General features: G+C 37.5%; 3 protein-coding genes across 4 annotated transcripts; 2 read left to right on the top strand and 1 right to left on the bottom strand.

Annotated features, from left to right (window-relative positions):
- Nucleotides 1-838: 838 nt before the first annotated feature.
- LOC122410284 (uncharacterized) lies at nucleotides 839-9,965 on the bottom strand. 2 transcript variants are annotated; one of them, XM_043418438.1, is made up of 11 exons: nucleotides 9,600-9,965; nucleotides 8,808-8,969; nucleotides 8,530-8,727; nucleotides 8,015-8,134; nucleotides 6,131-6,242; nucleotides 5,861-5,984; nucleotides 5,627-5,762; nucleotides 5,083-5,139; nucleotides 3,780-4,159; nucleotides 3,459-3,649; nucleotides 839-3,352 (listed from the first exon to the last, which is right to left on the bottom strand). In XM_043418438.1, exons 1-11 carry the CDS (start codon nucleotides 9,616-9,618, stop codon nucleotides 3,052-3,054), a joined length of 1,800 nt encoding a protein of 599 aa, XP_043274373.1. In that variant the 5' UTR covers nucleotides 9,619-9,965; the 3' UTR covers nucleotides 839-3,051. The 2 variants fall into 2 exon arrangements, with proteins under 2 accessions (XP_043274373.1, XP_043274374.1); XM_043418439.1 differs by lacking the exon at nucleotides 5,083-5,139 and having other exon boundaries at nucleotides 9,600-9,959.
- A 345-nt stretch (nucleotides 9,966-10,310) lies between these two features.
- LOC122410294 (uncharacterized) lies at nucleotides 10,311-11,713 on the top strand. Its single transcript, XM_043418454.1, has 2 exons — nucleotides 10,311-10,960; nucleotides 11,034-11,713. The coding sequence occupies exons 1-2, from the start codon at nucleotides 10,510-10,512 to the stop codon at nucleotides 11,243-11,245; spliced, it is 663 nt and encodes a 220-aa protein (XP_043274389.1). The 5' UTR covers nucleotides 10,311-10,509; the 3' UTR covers nucleotides 11,246-11,713.
- Nucleotides 11,714-12,334: 621 nt separating this feature from the next.
- Nucleotides 12,335-14,983, top strand: LOC122408903 (piggyBac transposable element-derived protein 4-like). The gene is made up of 2 exons (XM_043416001.1): nucleotides 12,335-12,970; nucleotides 13,099-14,983. The coding sequence occupies exon 2, from the start codon at nucleotides 13,196-13,198 to the stop codon at nucleotides 14,867-14,869; it is 1,674 nt and encodes a 557-aa protein (XP_043271936.1). The 5' UTR covers nucleotides 12,335-12,970; nucleotides 13,099-13,195; the 3' UTR covers nucleotides 14,870-14,983.
- The last annotated feature ends 3,097 nt before the right edge of the window (nucleotides 14,984-18,080 follow it).

Here is an 18,080-nt window from a genome sequence, read left to right as displayed (position 1 = left end):
AATGTTAAACGCATTTCTCGATCGGATCTTGTCTTTGGATGTGACGCGTACCAAAGAAAAACAACAATTTGATGCGCTCCTCGAAGAAATTCTTTCGGAAAGAGATGGAGATAGAGCGATGTTAACGTTGGCCGTTGAACAACTCCGGCAAGTGAGAAAAATTGAAATGCTGAAAAATAAAGAAGGTGAAACTTTTTTTTATTCGCGCATGATTGGAGCATGTCGGATGCGGCGGTTATCAGCTTACCAACCAAGGCATTGTGTCGGCTCCTTGGGCGATATTTCAATTTCAACATATTCATTTTTTTAATTCTCTACTATCCGGACATTGCGCCCTTCATTTTTATCATTCTTTTGATTTAAAGGAATCAAGGTTCGATCACTTTACAGCCAAAAAAGAGCAACGCGAGGCAACATAACTAATCGAAGGCTCCGGATGAATTCACAAAATGCAACGTTATGCTCTTGTGGTTTATCTGCCAAAGACGGCAGATAAATTGATCCAATTGATCATCGACGCAAATGCGTGACAAAACGTTTCACTGCTGCGAGTGCAATTCCAGTTTTTTATGAACGTGTCATGCACTGGGCTGGTGGTGCGGATTTTACTCGAACCGCCCAACAAATAGAAGCATCATCGAGGTATATGAAGAAGAGCCCAAGAGAATATTCAAGCATTTCTTTAGACTGAAAATTGAAATTTAATAACCTCGATCGACGGAAAGATAGTCGCATATATCATGTCTCGAGCCTCGAAAATGTCTTTCAAACATCATTATTTTGATGACTTGATGCGTCGAGATAACGGATAAGAAATCACGGATTAGAATAAAATAAGGAATTTTCAAATTTGTATTATTGTCATCAAAAGAAAAATCTAAATCTCATGACGCGTACAGTGTTCGAAAGCATAAATAAAAACTTATCAAATTTAAATGCATATCGAATGTTCATTTTTTCCATCTTTATTTTAACGTCAATTGGTCCATTGGGAGACGTCAAAATGGTGTGAACCTAAAAAATTGCACGTTTTTTGCAATTTCTAAAAAAACAATCTTTGTGCGATATGAATGGAAAGTTTTGTTTTTTTTTTTTTTTTTTATATTTTTATATTTTTTTTTCTTCGCGGAGCGAATTGTATATAGAAATTTAACTCTAAGAAATTGCAAAACTCAATTGAATACGGTTTCACCATAGTCGGCCCGGACTGGCAGCCTTCGAAGGTCCGATGATTATTATTATTTATTCATACGCATATTCATTCGCGATTTTTCAACAATTAATTCTATTTTACGATATATCTGTGATCTGTATGTATCAATACACTAATAGATAGGATTTTTTTATGTTTTTCTTGTTTATCATATGATCATTATAACTTTAATCTCTGTTAAAATTTGTCTTCGCAACCATGCAACAAGTGCTTTCATCATTTGATTTGAATTTCACAATTTGGAACGTACTCAATTCGGGACGTGTGGCGCTCGGTTAATTGGAAATGAAATCATAAACGTTTCGTATGGATCTTAAGAACTCGTGAACAAATAAACAAATAAATAAATAAATAAATAAATAAATAATATTGGAGAAACATACTTATAAATTCAATTATTACAGGAAGTATCGAATAAAAAATTAAATAATTAGCCAACCAGCGGCTGTCGTAAAAACAGTATAGCAACCTGACTAGCGCGTCTCAGTTCTTAAGATAACATTTTTTTTTTTTTTTGCATTCCTTTCCCGTTTGCCATTTCCAACAACAAAACTCGAGACTATTCAAACGCACGCCACGTATTGGCCGAGGGGAAAAATGCTTCGTATTCAATACTCTATTTACTATCCCTTAAAATTGTGCGGCCTTTTTTTCAACGACGTTCATAATCGAGCTTTCAGCACTTATTCCTTTCTCTCTTTGTCTAAATTTATATCACGTTTCTATTCTCTACCCTGTGCCTCGGATAGCATTTTCGCGAAACGAATACGCGTCCTTGAAAAAAGAGAGAAAAAAAACACTCCATTTCAAGTAAAATAATCTTTGAAAAACCTTAAAAAGATTATTTTCGCAACAATTTATGAGTGAACAGCTAACTATAGAGATATGGCAGTATATCAGGTTTTTTTGTAAAACCTTTCTGGCACACGAGATGTATTGTAACAGCCCATCAATATTATATAGACGACAGCTTTAATGCGGAACACGATTGTGGAATGAAATTGAAATATATCTGGTGGTCCTTGTTTCCCTGACATTGAAGTCTGTATCGTTTATAATTGTACATTGTCCTGTACCATTTCGCTAGAGGCTGAAATTTTTCTTCAATTTTGGTTTATGAAAGTTGATCAGTTTTATGAGAAACAAAAAAACGTACAGATTTATAAATAAATAAGTTGAACGATTGTTCGTTACGCTTCGACGATGCAAACGTCAATGTCATGGTTTTTGTGAACATTCAATAACCAGGAGTAGTCTTTTCCTATATCTTTTTCTTGCTAAACGTAATTGATGATTTTCATCATCGTAAACATTTAAATATTCATTTACTGTAACGATTCATCGATTTTTATCGATTATATGACTAACATACTTTCTGCGTGATTCACCAGTGACTATTTGTTTCGCATTTTTTTTTCTTTTCAATGAACGGTAACGTTTTAAATAACGTTTCTATGAAGGAATGTGTCTTTGATCAAACTCGTGTTAATTTTCAAACTATCGCACCTTCACAGATTTTTAGCTCAGCTTTCATTCTTGGCCATCATTGACCATTATATAGTCGAACAATGATCGTTTTGTTCCATCGCTTTGCAGTATTGAATATTATATCGTAAAAATGCAACTCTTTGTTTTGATTTTTTTTTTCTGAACATATGCAAATAGAAAATTCCCATGGAAAATGATCTACGAACCTTCTCACGGTAAAACGTAGAGGAACATTGGGAGCGAAACAATTCGCGGATTTCATAATGAAGAAATTTAAAATTGATGAGAAATATTTTTGATACATTTCAACGATATAAGCTCCAATGAAACTTTTTTCCTTAACTTTGATTTTAAACGTTCGTCGGTGGATCCATAGCGCAAATGATGGATTTGACGACACTAGCCGCTGCCAACGAGGCATACGGCTGCCATTCCTTGGCACGCGAACCATCCTTGTAATCAGAAATGCCCCGGACAACGGCAAAACTGTCGCGACAATTTCCAAGTATGCTCTCAACGACGGCATCCATTTCGGCATCGAACGCAAGAGCTCCGAAACGCGTAGCAAATTTTTGTCGCAGCTGATCGTCCCTCGCAATATGACGACCCGAAGCTACGGTCCCCAAGTGGATTCGTGGACAACCATTGAGCCTGTAAAAAAAACAGTCTTCAGATTCATCGCTCAATTTAATATTAATGGCAATCTTTTTCGTCGGCCATTGAAACTTTGAGAAATAATATTCGTAATTATTTCAACCTTTTATAGGTCGAGTCTTCCGGAGCTGATGGATGAGTTACTTCAATGACATCTCTCTCGCCGATTGCCATATACAATCTATCGGACTCCGGTGGCGGTGGTTCGAAATCATGTTCAGATTGAAGACTTTTCAGATTGCCCAAGCCTTCGCTCAAATAAGCCTGCCACGGTGATGAAAAATCTTTTTCGGCCTGAACAGAGAGAGAGAGAGAGAGAGAGAGAGAGAGAGAGAGAAAAGGAAATAATCAAAGTTTTTGTTTGAAATAAGAAATCGCAAATTTATGGCCGAAGAATTACATTGAAAAATATCCCGTCGTATACCTGTACTTTGAGGTTAGCCGCAATTTCTTGAAGTCCCAGATTCGCCGGACAATATTCTTTCGTCTCGAAATGATAACTTCCTGTATCATTTAATTTAGCGCTTTCACAATAAACGTATACATATTTTTTTGGCAGTTCAGCCGGATGCGAAACCACAACATCACCGAGTCTGACGTGTTTGTTGTAATCGGTGTAATGCGGAACGCCACCCCCGACACCGACCAAGAATACGTAATCAACTTTTTGAAACGTTCCCAATAAACGCGTCGTTGTGTTTCCAGCTGCGGTCGTTGCTTCTCTCGTATGTCCCACAGTTGGCAATTTCGTGCACACTATACGATGAGCGCCAATATTTCCCAACGTGTAAACGTTCGATTCACCTGAAAAATTTAATTAATATCGGATGAAAAATAACAAGTATAACAAAAACTCTTGATGTATAATATTTTATGTACGAAAAATCACAATCACGTGTCGTACGAGTGCATTTCATCGTGGTCCGCTCTTTCGTAACTCAAGATTGTTGCCTTAGCGATAGACCGTGTTTCGAAAGAAATATGTTAAAGTTTATTAAATAACAGTGTGAATAGTCAAATACCAGCTTAGTAATCACACTCCATTTTTTAAGGAACTTTTTCAATGTTTGTTGCAGATCGACAGAATTCATTTTTTGTTCGAACACGGCCATCCTCGTCAACTTTACAGAAACATAATTATGATAAGCTGTGGGCTCGGTAGAAAATATGGCGAAAAATACAGTTGGCCAAATCTATGAGATTATAAAAAAAAAAACCAAAGTGTATCCCCAATTGATTTATGGAATTCCATGTCAAAGCGTATTTGTGCATTCGCGTGAAATTGTGACGAGAATTCGTTAGTATCAAGCATTATTTCATTCGACTTTCTCAAAAGCATATACCAAATCTATGGGTATGTAGATACATTGAATTTCTTTTTATTTTTTTTCTCCACGAAACAGTGCTGATCGTGTACTAAAACCGTTGAAACAATGACACTCTATGATGATTACATATTCGTGTGTAAGAACATAAATTAGCGATGAGGGTTTATGATGATGAACGAATAAAACACACGTCAATAATGAGAAGAGCAACGGAGGAGGAGCAACTGCACGGTAATTTTTTTTCTTCTATTTTTACCATTTCTGTATACCAAATACACGTATGAAAGGCGTTTAAATACGTGTACATACGCATTTCGACAAGAACTGGATGATTAAAAAGCTATGATATGATTTCGAATGGTGTTGAAAGATAAATGACTATTTTACAAACTACTTTACCGAATCGACAAATGACTCGTGGGATTCCATCGATAGCATCGGAAGAACTCGCGGTACCTGAATAGTTTTCATGCATGATAAAATATAAAGAAACGATAATCCATCTCCGATACGCAGTTCTCGTTGATCCAATAAACGTCGATTGTATACGTGTAGTTTCCGAAAATTTTATAATGACTGTTTCAACAAATACTGATTAATATTGTCAACTCAAACTTTAAACCGAATTTGCAGTCGATAATATTGGATCTTTTGCCGATTAAATCCCCTCTTTCCTCGTGAATTCACTGGTACGGTTAAAGAGGGAAAATTCAACATACTGAAAGGTTTAGGAAATCAATTCTATATCTTGGCTAAACCAGTCCCGAGAACTATTAGAATTAATTGTGAGTTAATAAGGGGAAATAATTTTTTGGCTATCTTAGTTTGACCAAGCAGCCTCAATAATATTTGTATTCTCAAGAAAGTGTTTGATATTTCATTAGAAACTATATTAGCTCCGAGAAGTTTGAGTGTAAATAATAACAATATCTCTGGTACTCACCAACGGTAGTATAACGAACAAAAGTTTCTTTGTTCTCAATCATTGAATCAACCGCAAGTTTTTCACAATATTGAGCAGTTATTATTGCTATGGTGGGTTGTTTTGAGCTGACCATCGTTGGCATTTGTTTAACGACCTGCACGAATTTAGTACGGAATAAAATATAAATACCAATTTCAATAATTGAAATTTAAAATATGGGTGAATCGTTGATTTCAAAACTCTTCTTCGTACCTGTATTTGCGTATCTTGATGAGCAACTCTCGTAAAAGCTCCGTGATCCATTGCCTTTACTACTCCTTTTTCTTGCAGTACTTTTATTATAGACGTTACCGCTGCCGCCGACCAATTATATTGTCTGGAAAAAATGAAAAAGGTCAAAGAAATTATTCTTTTTTTCTCTTCGATGATACGATAATCTTGAATCCAAACGGGTAAGTACAATAAGAATTTGTGGTATTCCTACGCATAAAAATTGATCGTGTTCATTGATTTTCAACTAACTTGACCATATCGTCGATGGTAACCGGATTTGGATAAGCAGATTCGATGAGCTCCAATACTTTTTCCATCGTAAGTTCGACCATTTGGCCCATGATTGTTTCATCGGTCGATACTGCAGAAATAAAATTAACCGCATAATATATTAATGAATATTCGAAAGTTGACATACAAATAAAAATAAGAAAGAATTTCTAATACATGGTTTATATTTAAATTATAAAATTATGAATTCGGCGGTGACTCACCGAGCATGGATCAACGTCGAATTGATTTTCTATTTATATTTCAGACAGTTTTATTTCAATGGTGTGCTAAATCATTGATTGTATCATTCATAATTTTTCAACAACGAAACCATTTCACATTGAAATTCATAGAAAATTTTCATTCGATCTGTCAGTGAGTAGAAAGAATTGTACAACTATTCGTGTAATCGAGTGAACGGAGAATTGCTATAAATGACGTATTCTATATTGCAAGTATGTCATTCGAAAATTGGATACAACGATGCTGAAACGAGATAATAAGCAAAAAACATGAAGAAAGCCGAGCGTGAATGAAAGTCATCGATCTTTTCGTTCAGGCTGGGGGGTTGTAGTACATATTTTGGCATGAAAACTTGTTAAGTCAATATCGTTACGGATACCCATTCTATTTACGAACATGTAAGACGTAGTCGAAAACAGCAAATTCGGATATTCTTTATTAAGGTAGGAAGATATAGATCGAGGGAATGAGAGCATAATAACGGAGGTCGAAAATAAAGGGGTATGGATTGAAAATACAAATTATAGTTGAGTCGTGAAAAACTCGTTCCATCCCAAAACTCTGTACGGTTGTTATTCCTTCCGAAAACGATCATCTTATTGGCGTGAAAAATTTGAACGATTAGTATACAAAAATGGATAAAAGTTCTGAAGAGTAAATGCTGCTACAATTTTTCTAATTACAATCTACTAGTATATGTAAACTGTCGTCCATAAATCTAAGCGTGCATTCCCCTTTTTTCTGTAATATTCACGAAAACAGTGTATATACGATTGAAAAATAATTGGATTGTAAAATTGTTCAAATCTGAGGTGTTATCCGTGTTGGTGAATAGTACCCGTTTGAGGAGCACTCGTGTGTCCTTGACGTAAGATAATAAAATAAGTGAAAGGATGCTTTGTGACTGAGAGCCAGTGTCAATAACCAAACAAAGTTCAATAATAACTAAATGAATACATATAATATGTACTCATAAAAATGAATCTATGCAAAATTTGAATTCCTGACCGAACCTGATATCCAATTATTTGTCATGGATGGAGGGTGGGTGAACACTGTATCACCAGTTCGTGCTGCGAATAATATAATACAAGAACAGGTTTTATTATATCTTCAATGATGCGAAAATGTTCGCGTGCTTAACAGCAGCGAATACATAATCCCCCGTACTCAGTGATCGATTCGGGAATCGGTGCATGGCCGTGGGTGATCACCCAACCGAGTATTAACCTCATGACGACTATTTGAGGCTGCTCAAATTAGAAGATGAAGAAAGCCATACACCATCTCTGTATCCTAATTGATCATTCTATATATTCTTTTCTCTAATCAAAAAATTATAAAGAAAAATAAAATTTACTCAATTGACCTCGTCATGACTGATTGAATTTTCAGCGATGCGAATCACCAGAGTGGTCGATAATCAATGAAACACGAGTTTTATTCCTGGATCTAATATGGGCAAAGGGCGTGCCATTGATCTATTATAATTGACTGAGAATCAACGACGATTCGTATGTACAAGAATTAGCATTGATATAGGTCGATGAACGGTAAATAGAATACTATCAATTCGAGCCGAGTCATTGAACGATCAATGGTTGAGTTGGTACTTACACGGTCGTAATGGAAGACTCACTGGATCCTCCAATTGTTTAAGCTCCACTTCCAGCTTTTGTATCGTTGTAAATTTGTGCTGCATTAGCTTCATTATTTTTTTTATGAAACCTACGTAATCTGAAATATTTAATAATAACACTGTACAATATTTTTTTATTTAACAGAAAAAATTACCATAACTCGATTGAAATGTATAATAATAATATTGTTCGTATTTTTACCCAAAATATCGCACGATGATCATTCAAAAAGACTGTGGGTCGGGGAAAATTCAACAGACAAATTTCTCAAACTCATCTAGTAAAAGCTTCAAATAATCTTATTTACGGACTTATTTAACGGAAAGAAGTTGGAATTTGAGAGCATGCGAATAAATGAAATATTCTCAGGAAATTTTTTGTCCAGGCTAAAAAGTAATCAAGTTGGAAACCCTCTAAAAATAATTGGAAATTCATTCCTTTTACAATAAAAAGTGGTAAAAATAATATCGAAAAAAAATCAAATTTTCTTACCTCTTGGAAATTCTTGAGGAGTCACCAAATCTCTAAAGAATTCCTGAGCAACGCTCGGCTGTTCGATTTCAAGGAGACTTTTTTTGAACCAGAATTGAAGAGTCCTAGATTCCTGAGTGTGCTTCCCGGTCTGTGCACTGACCAGGAAGACTCGAAATTGAAGACACAGATGGGCGGGCCAATGAACTCCGTTTGTCACTGAAAAAGTCATAATTTTTTACAGCGTCAAATCTACCAACAAGGGTAATTGAATAAATGAAACTGAAAAATGCTCATACCAGCCGCTGCCTGTTTGTTTATCACTATTCCTTTGTGATCTCCACCCGCCACATGAACATTGGATTCATTAATATTTTTGACTGGTGAATCCAATGCCTGTCTCTCGATTATCAGTGTAGTAGAGTTGCTTGTTTTTGACTTTGGTGTCATCACAATGTGTTCTATGGTGATTACAGAAAATAATTATGAATCTTTCGTTTGTCAGAAGTTGTGACGAAAAACAAAAAATATCACCTTGAGTGAATACAAAGAGTGTGAAACATATTTTTTGCACTCCTTTGACTTGTGCAAACTACGGGTAGATTGACTATCCGGCATACCGCCAACACTCGAGAGGTTGACCCCATACTCTTTGTTGCATTTATTTATTTCATTAAAATTTTTTCACATTTTCATAAGAGACAAAAATGTTTTGATGAATGAATTTGTTATTATTGAAAAAATCGAAATTCTGTCAAATTTATCAAAAATTTAAAAAGAATGTATTTTTAATAAAAACATTACAACGACAAAAAACTTATAGTAATAAATAGTAATTGTCACAGTAATATTAGTTACATATTAGTTAGTAAGTACGAGGACAAACTAACATGGTGAGTCATTTAGAAATGATCATATTCGTAAAAAACGATGACGAGTATTTCGATCACGCCACAGCCGGAAATTGTTTGTTTTACAATGTATATATATATATATATATATATATATATATATATGTGTGTGTGTATATCAGATACGAGATAAATGAAAATTAAGTTAAATACGTGTCGCAGCTCAACGAATGTACTCACCAATTTTTTGATCGTCCATCTTGATTATCAAATATATACTTCTTTTGGATAGATAAATGTTTAAACCGTACGGGAAAAAGTTCAATGGACCCTTTGTGAGAGAAGCTGCGCGAGGGACTTTTTTCTTGTATTATTGAGGAACGTTATGAATAGATGCCGTCTCCAATGAATCGTCCAAGAACGCTCAATGACAGCCGGACAGCCGTAGACTGAGACTGACAATGAGACTGAGAACTCAAAATTCTGAACTGAAGAGAATTCGCCTGCCCAATGAATGGCCCGAAGGAAAACCATGAGTGGGGAGTGGAGGCAGTAGTGATAATAATCTGTTCACCCCCCCTCCCCCGCTGCCGTTAATCTATAGTGGTTCAATGTCCCCCACCATCTGCGTCTGTGTTGTACAGTACAATATATATATATTAAGGCATTACAGGATAGATCGTCGTGCAAAAAGTTAGTCGAAAATGGGTTAATCCTGGATTTACAAATCTAGATCATATCGTACATGTTTAGCCTTACAATAAATCGTTAATTTAATAATAAATGAAGACTTGGAAATGTCAAGTTTTTACTTTTAATAATAATTTAAGTCAAATTCGGCGATATTAACATGGGGTTGACTGAAGTTCTGTCAGTGACTGTACAACTGTTTTAACTGTTCAACAAAAAAATTTATCCATATATAAATTTATATTACGTGTTCAGATCATCTGATTATTAACAATAAGTACTTGAAAACTCAATATATATTAAGTTTTTCAATGACTACTTACTAATTTATCGTAAAAATATTTTTTTACTATTTTATAAATTGACTACTAAACTCCACGTCGACGCTACGTCGTAAGTAGCAGTGAGTCGGTCTAACCTCAAAAGAGCGTGAGCAAATGCGTTTGGTGCGTGTTAAAAAATGTCGGAACAAATTTATCGGTGGAAAGGCAAAATTGTGACGAAAAAATTGTATGACGAACGAGTCAGAATCCAACAACTTGGACGATGCAATAGGAAGAAATCAGTGCTCTTAGAGAATGTTTCTTTTATACAAGAGCAGGAGTCCTATAGCCAAGAAGATAGGCTTGGAGAAAAAAAAAGCGAACTTACGCTAGAAGAGTTTGATAATTTGGATGGTCGGAGAATTGTGGAATTGAAGACACTTGGTTCTCAATTATGGTGTGTGTCTTGCAAGGAAACACTGTCCTTGGAAAATATTGAGAGGGAAGTGCGGCGTGGATTTGGCTCCATTTGGACTGTGCGATGCCACAAGTGTTTGCTTTTGAACGAAGTGACCACTGGAAAGCAATATATACTTTCGAGCAATAGAAAATCTGCGCGATTTGACATAAATTCGAAGGCAGTCATTGGTTTGTAGAGATTTTTTAAAAATTATTAATCAATGCGGAAGCTGTTTATTTACTGAATTCATTTTTCTTTCAGGGGCCTTGCATAGCGGAATGGGTTGGACGCACCTCAACAAACTATTTGCATGTATGAATATTCCATGTCCAGACTTCAAAACGTTCAAAAAATATGAAACTGAAATTGGAACCATAGCTGAGGAAGTCTCCAAGGAAAGTTGTAAAGATGCAACTGCTTTGGAGAGAAAAATGACTATAAAAAATATAGATACCATCGAGAAATCCCTGTAAATATAGTTATCGTATTTCAACTGAAATATTGAAGAACGTGCTATCTCAAATTGAAATAACACAATTTGAGATTGCACATGTTGCTAACACGATTTGAGATAGCACATTCTTCCATACTCCTGTTGATTTGAAATAATGAAACTGAACTGATTTGAAAAATGATTAATTTATAGGAAAAGAACATATTTTTAAAGAATTATGTTGTTAAATTTTTAGTTTCAGTTTATCTATAACTTTTCTTTGTATATACGAATTATTGTTCGGCTATTTTTGTAGTCCAATATGTATTAATTACATAATTTATAATCATGAATTTGTAAATATTTGTACTGGGTATAGCGAAAAGTACATTGTTAAATAGTAATCATACCCACTACAATGTTAACCTCATATTTTGCTATTCGTTTAACGTTTAGGAAGTTTTTTTTCTATCACAATAAAGACAATCATCGAAAAATTACAAGATAATCATGGAACCTTTTTTTGAAATTCTCTCCAATAATTCTTAGTTAATTATCTATTTGTTTTGCTACTATCAAATCCTGCAAAAGCTGTTTCCCATAAGCGACCACGTTAAATTTATGTTTATAACTGCTAACTTACTCAGTGAAAAATTATAAAACAATTGATGCGTTATTATATCATCAAGAACTATCATCTCTCAAATTTTCAAGAATTTTGACTATTTTTTAATATTCATCCAGTAATGCCTTAAGGTGATGGAGCAGTCGCTATCTCGCCACCGTGAGTGCGAGAGAGATAGCTGCAATTTTCGAAATTGAATATGTTCGACACGGTTTGATCAATAAAAAAAAGCCCCTGTCAGCGTATTTTTGCCATCTTTCCACGTCCGCTGACAGAGCCTTTTTTTGATTAGTCAAACGACAGCGGAGAATTTTCATTTCGAAAATTCGAGGTGAGGTTAGTCGACTAACCTCACTTGGAATTTTCGAAATCGAAATTCTCTGATACAGTTTGATCGATTAAAAAAAGGCTCTGTCAGCCTACGCAGAACGGTGGTAAAAATCGACTGACAGAACCTTTTTTTAATCGGTCAAACTGTGTCAAAGAATTTCGATTTCGAAATTTGCGACTATCTCTCTCGCACTCACGGTTGCGATATACCAACTGATCCATCCTCTTAATGAAATGAAATATCACTCAACGCGCGATGTGCAGCCACCTCTCGTTACCGACGAACGGTATGCGCACTAACTGCGTGCTATATATTGTGACGTGACATTTTTGCCCCACCACTCGTACGAATCGTGTCGACCAGTGGACCGGGTTTACGGCCCATTTTGACGCCGTTCGACTAGTCGGGTGTTGGTCGGAACGAGACTCATCGTCACGTAATTATAAGTGTTATTTTAAGAATCGCGTATAGTACCTTTCGCGCAACAATTTACTAGGCCTAATAACCGTTACCTGTTACCTCCGTGTGCAAGGAGGAGACAGAATTTTTGATTGTTTAATTTTGAGTTTTAACCCTAGAACGCATGAGCGGGGTGTGAGCACACCCCACGCGCACTTCAAACTACGCTCCCGTCCTAACAAACGACATTATTGACTGCTAATATGAACCATAATTCAATTTGAACGTTATAGAGCAGTGTCAGGGTGGTCGCAACTTTAGTACGTCCGTAATTAACACGCAGTGTATTTCTAAACAGTGAGTGGGGTGTGTGCGCACCCCAGTTGTGAGTTCGCGTTGAATTTTGTACGGTAAGTTGATTGGTGTTTTTTACGTTCAAATCAAAATTTTATATATTTGATTGAGCAATCTGCGGAAAATATCCAAATATATCATTTATAAATTAGAATAATGATAATAAAAATAATTATTTGTACAGAAAATGTCTCAGCGATATAATTTGCGCTCCGTTTCGGAGGTTGTCAACACTCTCAGGGAAAAAGAGAGAATTGAAGCGCCAGATATTCCTTCGGAAAATGAAGAGGACCACGCGGAAGCTTGGAGCGATTGGGAGGACGATACCGATGATACTGAATCGGATGTTTGTGCGCAGGAAGATCAAGCGCCTCCGACAAAAAAAAACAAAATGTGGAAAAACGGCAACTTTTGATGGTGGATCTTCAAAACGCGGTCGAAGACCGAGTATTGTTCGTGGAAAAGATGGCCACCAGTGGTTCAATACACCTCGGCAACGATCTCGCGGTAGATCTAATACTCCGACATCTTTTTTGCCAGGTCCAATCGGAGCGGCAAAACAATTAAAAACTCCTGTTGAATTTTGGAGTTTGTTATTTCCCGATTCGTTAATTGAAAAAATTGTGGTACATACGAACGAAGAAATTAGACGTTACCGGGATGCACTTGAAATCGATGAAAATCGTGATCGCACCTACAGCACCATTGATATTGTCGAAATAAAAGCATACTTCGGACTGCTTTATTTTTCTGGTATGCAGAAAACATCGCACACCAATACTGAAGACCTATGGAATCCCATGTATGGCTCCATCATGTATCGATCAACGATGTCACGTAACCGATTCTGGTTCATTTCAAAAAATTTACGTTTTGACGATAAGACCACGAGAGGTGAACGAAGAGAAACCGACAAATTTGCTCCTATTCGCGAAGTGTGGGAACAGTTTTTATCAAATTGTAAGCTCAACTATAATCCAGCTTCGTACGTCACAATCGATGAACAATTGGTCTCTTTCCGTGGACGGTGTCCTTTTAAAGTTTATAATGGATCCAAACCTGATAAATATGGCATAAAGATTCTGATGTTAAATGATGCTAGAACGTTTTACATGTTCAATGCTGAGCCATATGCTGGAAAAGTTATAGTTGCTGGAACTGAGAGTGTCCCTTCATACTATATACAGAAATTGTCAGAGACACTGCACGGATCTAAAAGAAATATAACTTGCGACAATTGGTTTGCGTCAGTGCCAATTTTCAAGAAAATGCTCAGCGAACACTTGATCACGATGGTGGGAACACTCCGAAAGAACAAACGAGAAATCCCTGAAGATTTCAAACGACCAGGATCTGTGCAATCGTCGAAGTTTGCGTTTGATGGACAAATGACTCTGGTGGCCCACACTCCGAAAAAAAATAAAGTAGAGATTTTGCTCTCAACTTTACACGAAAACGATGCAATCAACCCCGAGACCAAGAAGCCGGAGATAATCCACTTTTACAACACTACAAAAGGAGGTACTGATTCATTCGATCAATTGTGCCATGAATATACGACGGCTCGGAAAACTCTCAGGTGGCCCATGAGAATCTGGATGGCGATGTTAGATCAAGGAGGTATAAATGCGATGATATTACACAATTTCAACGCAGCTATTATTCTTAAGAAAAGGAAAGATTTCTTGAAGGAGCTAATACAAGCTTTAGTGGAACCACATATGCGGCTGAGACTGAAGATTCCCACTCTTTGCCGAGAACTTCGCTTAAATATCCAGACGATTCTTCACGAAGAAGACCTTCCGGTGAGGCAGGTGAATAAAAAACAAGGTAGATGTGCCTTATGCCCGAGGTCGAAGGATCGAAAAAGTCAGACGTACTGTACGAAGTGCGGCCGAGCCATATGCGAAGAGCACAAAATTAAATTGTGCGTAGATTGTGTGGCGGTTGACTAAATTTCTAATATATTGTCCATTTTCACATTTTTTCAGTATCAATACAACTTTTTTTAATAAAAAAACTTCGTTGATTATCAATTAATAATTAATTTGATTGAATTAAATCAATAAAATGCCATTTTTTTGTTTTGAAATTTTCTCATTTTCAATCACCTGAATAAATATACTTTTTTAACGGAATGAAGTCGTAGTATTTTTTTTCCTATAGCCTAGAGTCTCCCCTTCAAAATGCTGCTTAATATTTGAAGATCGGTTCAATAGTTGAAAAAAAAAAAAATTGTTATATGAAAAATCAACTTTTTGCCAATTTTTGACGGTTTTCAGGCTTCAAATGGATTTTTTTATATATATATTCAATTGAAATGAGTTTTATCGTACATCATTCGTTTCGTTATAAAAAGACGAAGAAAATGGTGTATGATAAAGTCAGTTTAGCATCGTAGGACCGGATTTATAAGCAGAAAAAGAGTGGGGTGTGTTCGAACCCCGGTCATGAGGTTGAGGGTATGAAAAAAAGCACATGAGGTGTAGGGTTAATGAAGTTTCCTTTTGACTATTTCGTTTGTTTTGAGAGATTTGGTGTTACCGTCACCACATTTGGCCTCGCAAGCATTGTTCATTTGGCGTTACGTTCCTGCTGTTTGAGCTGATCTCGCTCGCGAAAATCATTCCTCTCACGCCGTCTTCGAGTACCGAAGAACATTCTCGACCTGCGGGCGGTTGAAAGAGCACGCTGGCATAGGCCATTTATTCAACGCCGCCCGTGTCTTTCCCGCCGTAGCAACCCACAGTTGCACCGCCCGCAATACCGTGAATTCGGGTGTCACAGTCCGTGCGAACCGGCGCCTCGTCAGGTGGGATCTGGGGGAGTTTTCTGGAGGCGAGGTGCTGTTTTACCTGGTGGTTTATTTTGTGGGCCCACCGCGACATCCGGAGTCGTGAGGGAGGCCTCCCCTCGGCCTTTCAGAGCTGCCCGCCGGATCCCCAAGAGGAAAGACACCCGGATCACGGTCAGCTAGTCGAGAGGAGTGTTTCGAGTGAGCGGGAGAGGTGAGAGCAGCAGAAAGGTAATTATTGCGATATTGTGTAAAGAAGCGTGACGGGAATTATCCTCCGTACACGCTCCATGGTTTTGAGTTTCCCGCGAAAGCGCGAGCAAAGAGTCCGTACTCTAGTTCGCGCCTAGCGCGTGAGCACTGTCGTGCATGGGCCTAGTGGTGGGGAGAACGCCGAATCTGGAGGACCGCTCGTCGCACTATCAGTCTTCTTCCGATCATCTCGCCGGCGAGTCACCAATACCTCCCGATCATCGAGGTTCCTTTGTCTTTCGGCGTGCGACGAGCTGGTTCCTCGGTAAGCCCTTTCTCTTTCTCCCCGAATGATTAATGGAGTTGAGCATTTTGAGTTTCGGAATTTAGTTTCGGTTTATTTGGCGTTTCGGGGAACATGTGTGTTGAAGTTTCGAGCGAGATTGCGGCCGATACTTCCCGTGTTCCCAAATTTTGTAGTTTTTGCGGCTCAGCTCCACTAATCGATTCGATATTAATTTGGGTCCATTCAGTATAGTTTATTTGACGTAATCCTGTTGCGCATTAATCAATTAAGTTTGAGTTTTGTAATATCGAATTTTTGATATCGAATTTTGGTAGTACGCGTTGGAATATTCCACGCAGCTACGTTTCTCTCTCTCCCTGCACGCGTGGAGGCTCTAGCAAGCACGGTCGTTCGCGCGATGTTTTCGCTCTGTCTCTCTCGCACTTATTGTCGCGCGTCGTCTATACGGCGATTTATTCTGTCTTTTGTATTGCGTATTTTTCAGCCGTTCCTTTTGCGTTCATATTTATTTCCTTTTCTCTATTTCGTGACGACCGTATCATTTTGCGTTCCTTTATGGCGAATTATCTTACGGCTCTCTTTCGTTACCTATGTTACCTTTTCAACGATTATCTTGCTATTAGTTTCTGTGATTTATTTTATCGTATAACGCGGCTATCTTCGTATTATTGTACTGATCGTTCGGGAATTTCGGTGTTACCTCGCGCTTAGCCGAAAGTCGCTTCACTATTACCTTTCGTCGCGTACCTTCGAGTTTTCTTGCGGCCGAGAACTCATGTAGGGAATTACCTGGCGTCAATTACCTTGCCTATGTTGCCTATGACGCTCTCGCGAATGATTTTAGGGTTACCTAGCGTCAATTACCTTGCCTATGTTGCCTATGACGCTCTCGCGAATTATGTTAGGATTACCTAGCGTCAATTACCTTGCCTATGTTGCCTATGACGCTCTCGCGAATTACTTTAGGGTTACCTGGTGTCGATTACCTTTTACCTGAATTTACCTAAGACACCGGTTGTTCTGGCGCTGATTACCTTTTACCTGTTATCTAAGGCAACTGCTCGTCAGATCGCTGATTATCTTTTACCTACAATGCCAGAGCGTCGGTCGTCGATTACCTACGACACCCGCGAAATTGCGATGCGATTACCTATTACCTGAATTACCTGATGAATTCGAGTAAGCCGCGCGCCGAAACCGCGTTGTCGTCCGATACGTGTTGCCATGCGATTCTAGCGAGCCGTAAATTGAATTTCCTTTTCAACTCTTATTTTATGTAGAATCCAATCTCGCGAGTATTCATCTTTTCTTGTACTTTTGTTCATTTGAATAAATTGTTAATCTTTTCTGAATCTTCTGTCTGTGTCGATTATTTGCTTTGCATTGTGAATTGCTATTTTTCCTCAAGGATCTCCCCCTCTACCTTTTGTATCTCAGATGAGCTGAGTAGTCGGACCGTCCTCGGCCATTCGTTCCCCCCGTGTACTCTAAATTCTAGTTTTGCGTTGCGTTACGATCGCGAGAATCGACGAAAATAAAGTCGATTAATTCGACGGTACTTTGTACCTGGCGCCCAGTTCATTCTCGCAGCCGGAGAGTCATGCGGGAAGGAGCGGGTGAGCCGAGAAGGGACTGGATCGTCCCCTTGCGGGGAAAATCTACTTTACAATATATACATATAGTCCAACGTTGTTGGATTCGTGGTGATATTTCTACTATGACGTCAGTCGATTTTTTTGAATTGTAAAAAAGTAATTATGGGCTTTTTGAAATCAGATTAATGCGCAATCATATAATCAATTCCGAATTTTATAATTATTTAGAGGGCAGACTTCCATCCCTACCAGAAACATCTCTACCAAAATTAATGTCT

This window comes from Venturia canescens, chromosome 4, assembly GCF_019457755.1.
Source record: "Venturia canescens isolate UGA chromosome 4, ASM1945775v1, whole genome shotgun sequence".
NCBI classification, from domain to species: Eukaryota; Metazoa; Arthropoda; class Insecta; order Hymenoptera; family Ichneumonidae; genus Venturia; species Venturia canescens.
Note: the sequence above shows the minus strand (reverse complement) of the source record. Positions and strands in the feature narration are given on the sequence as shown.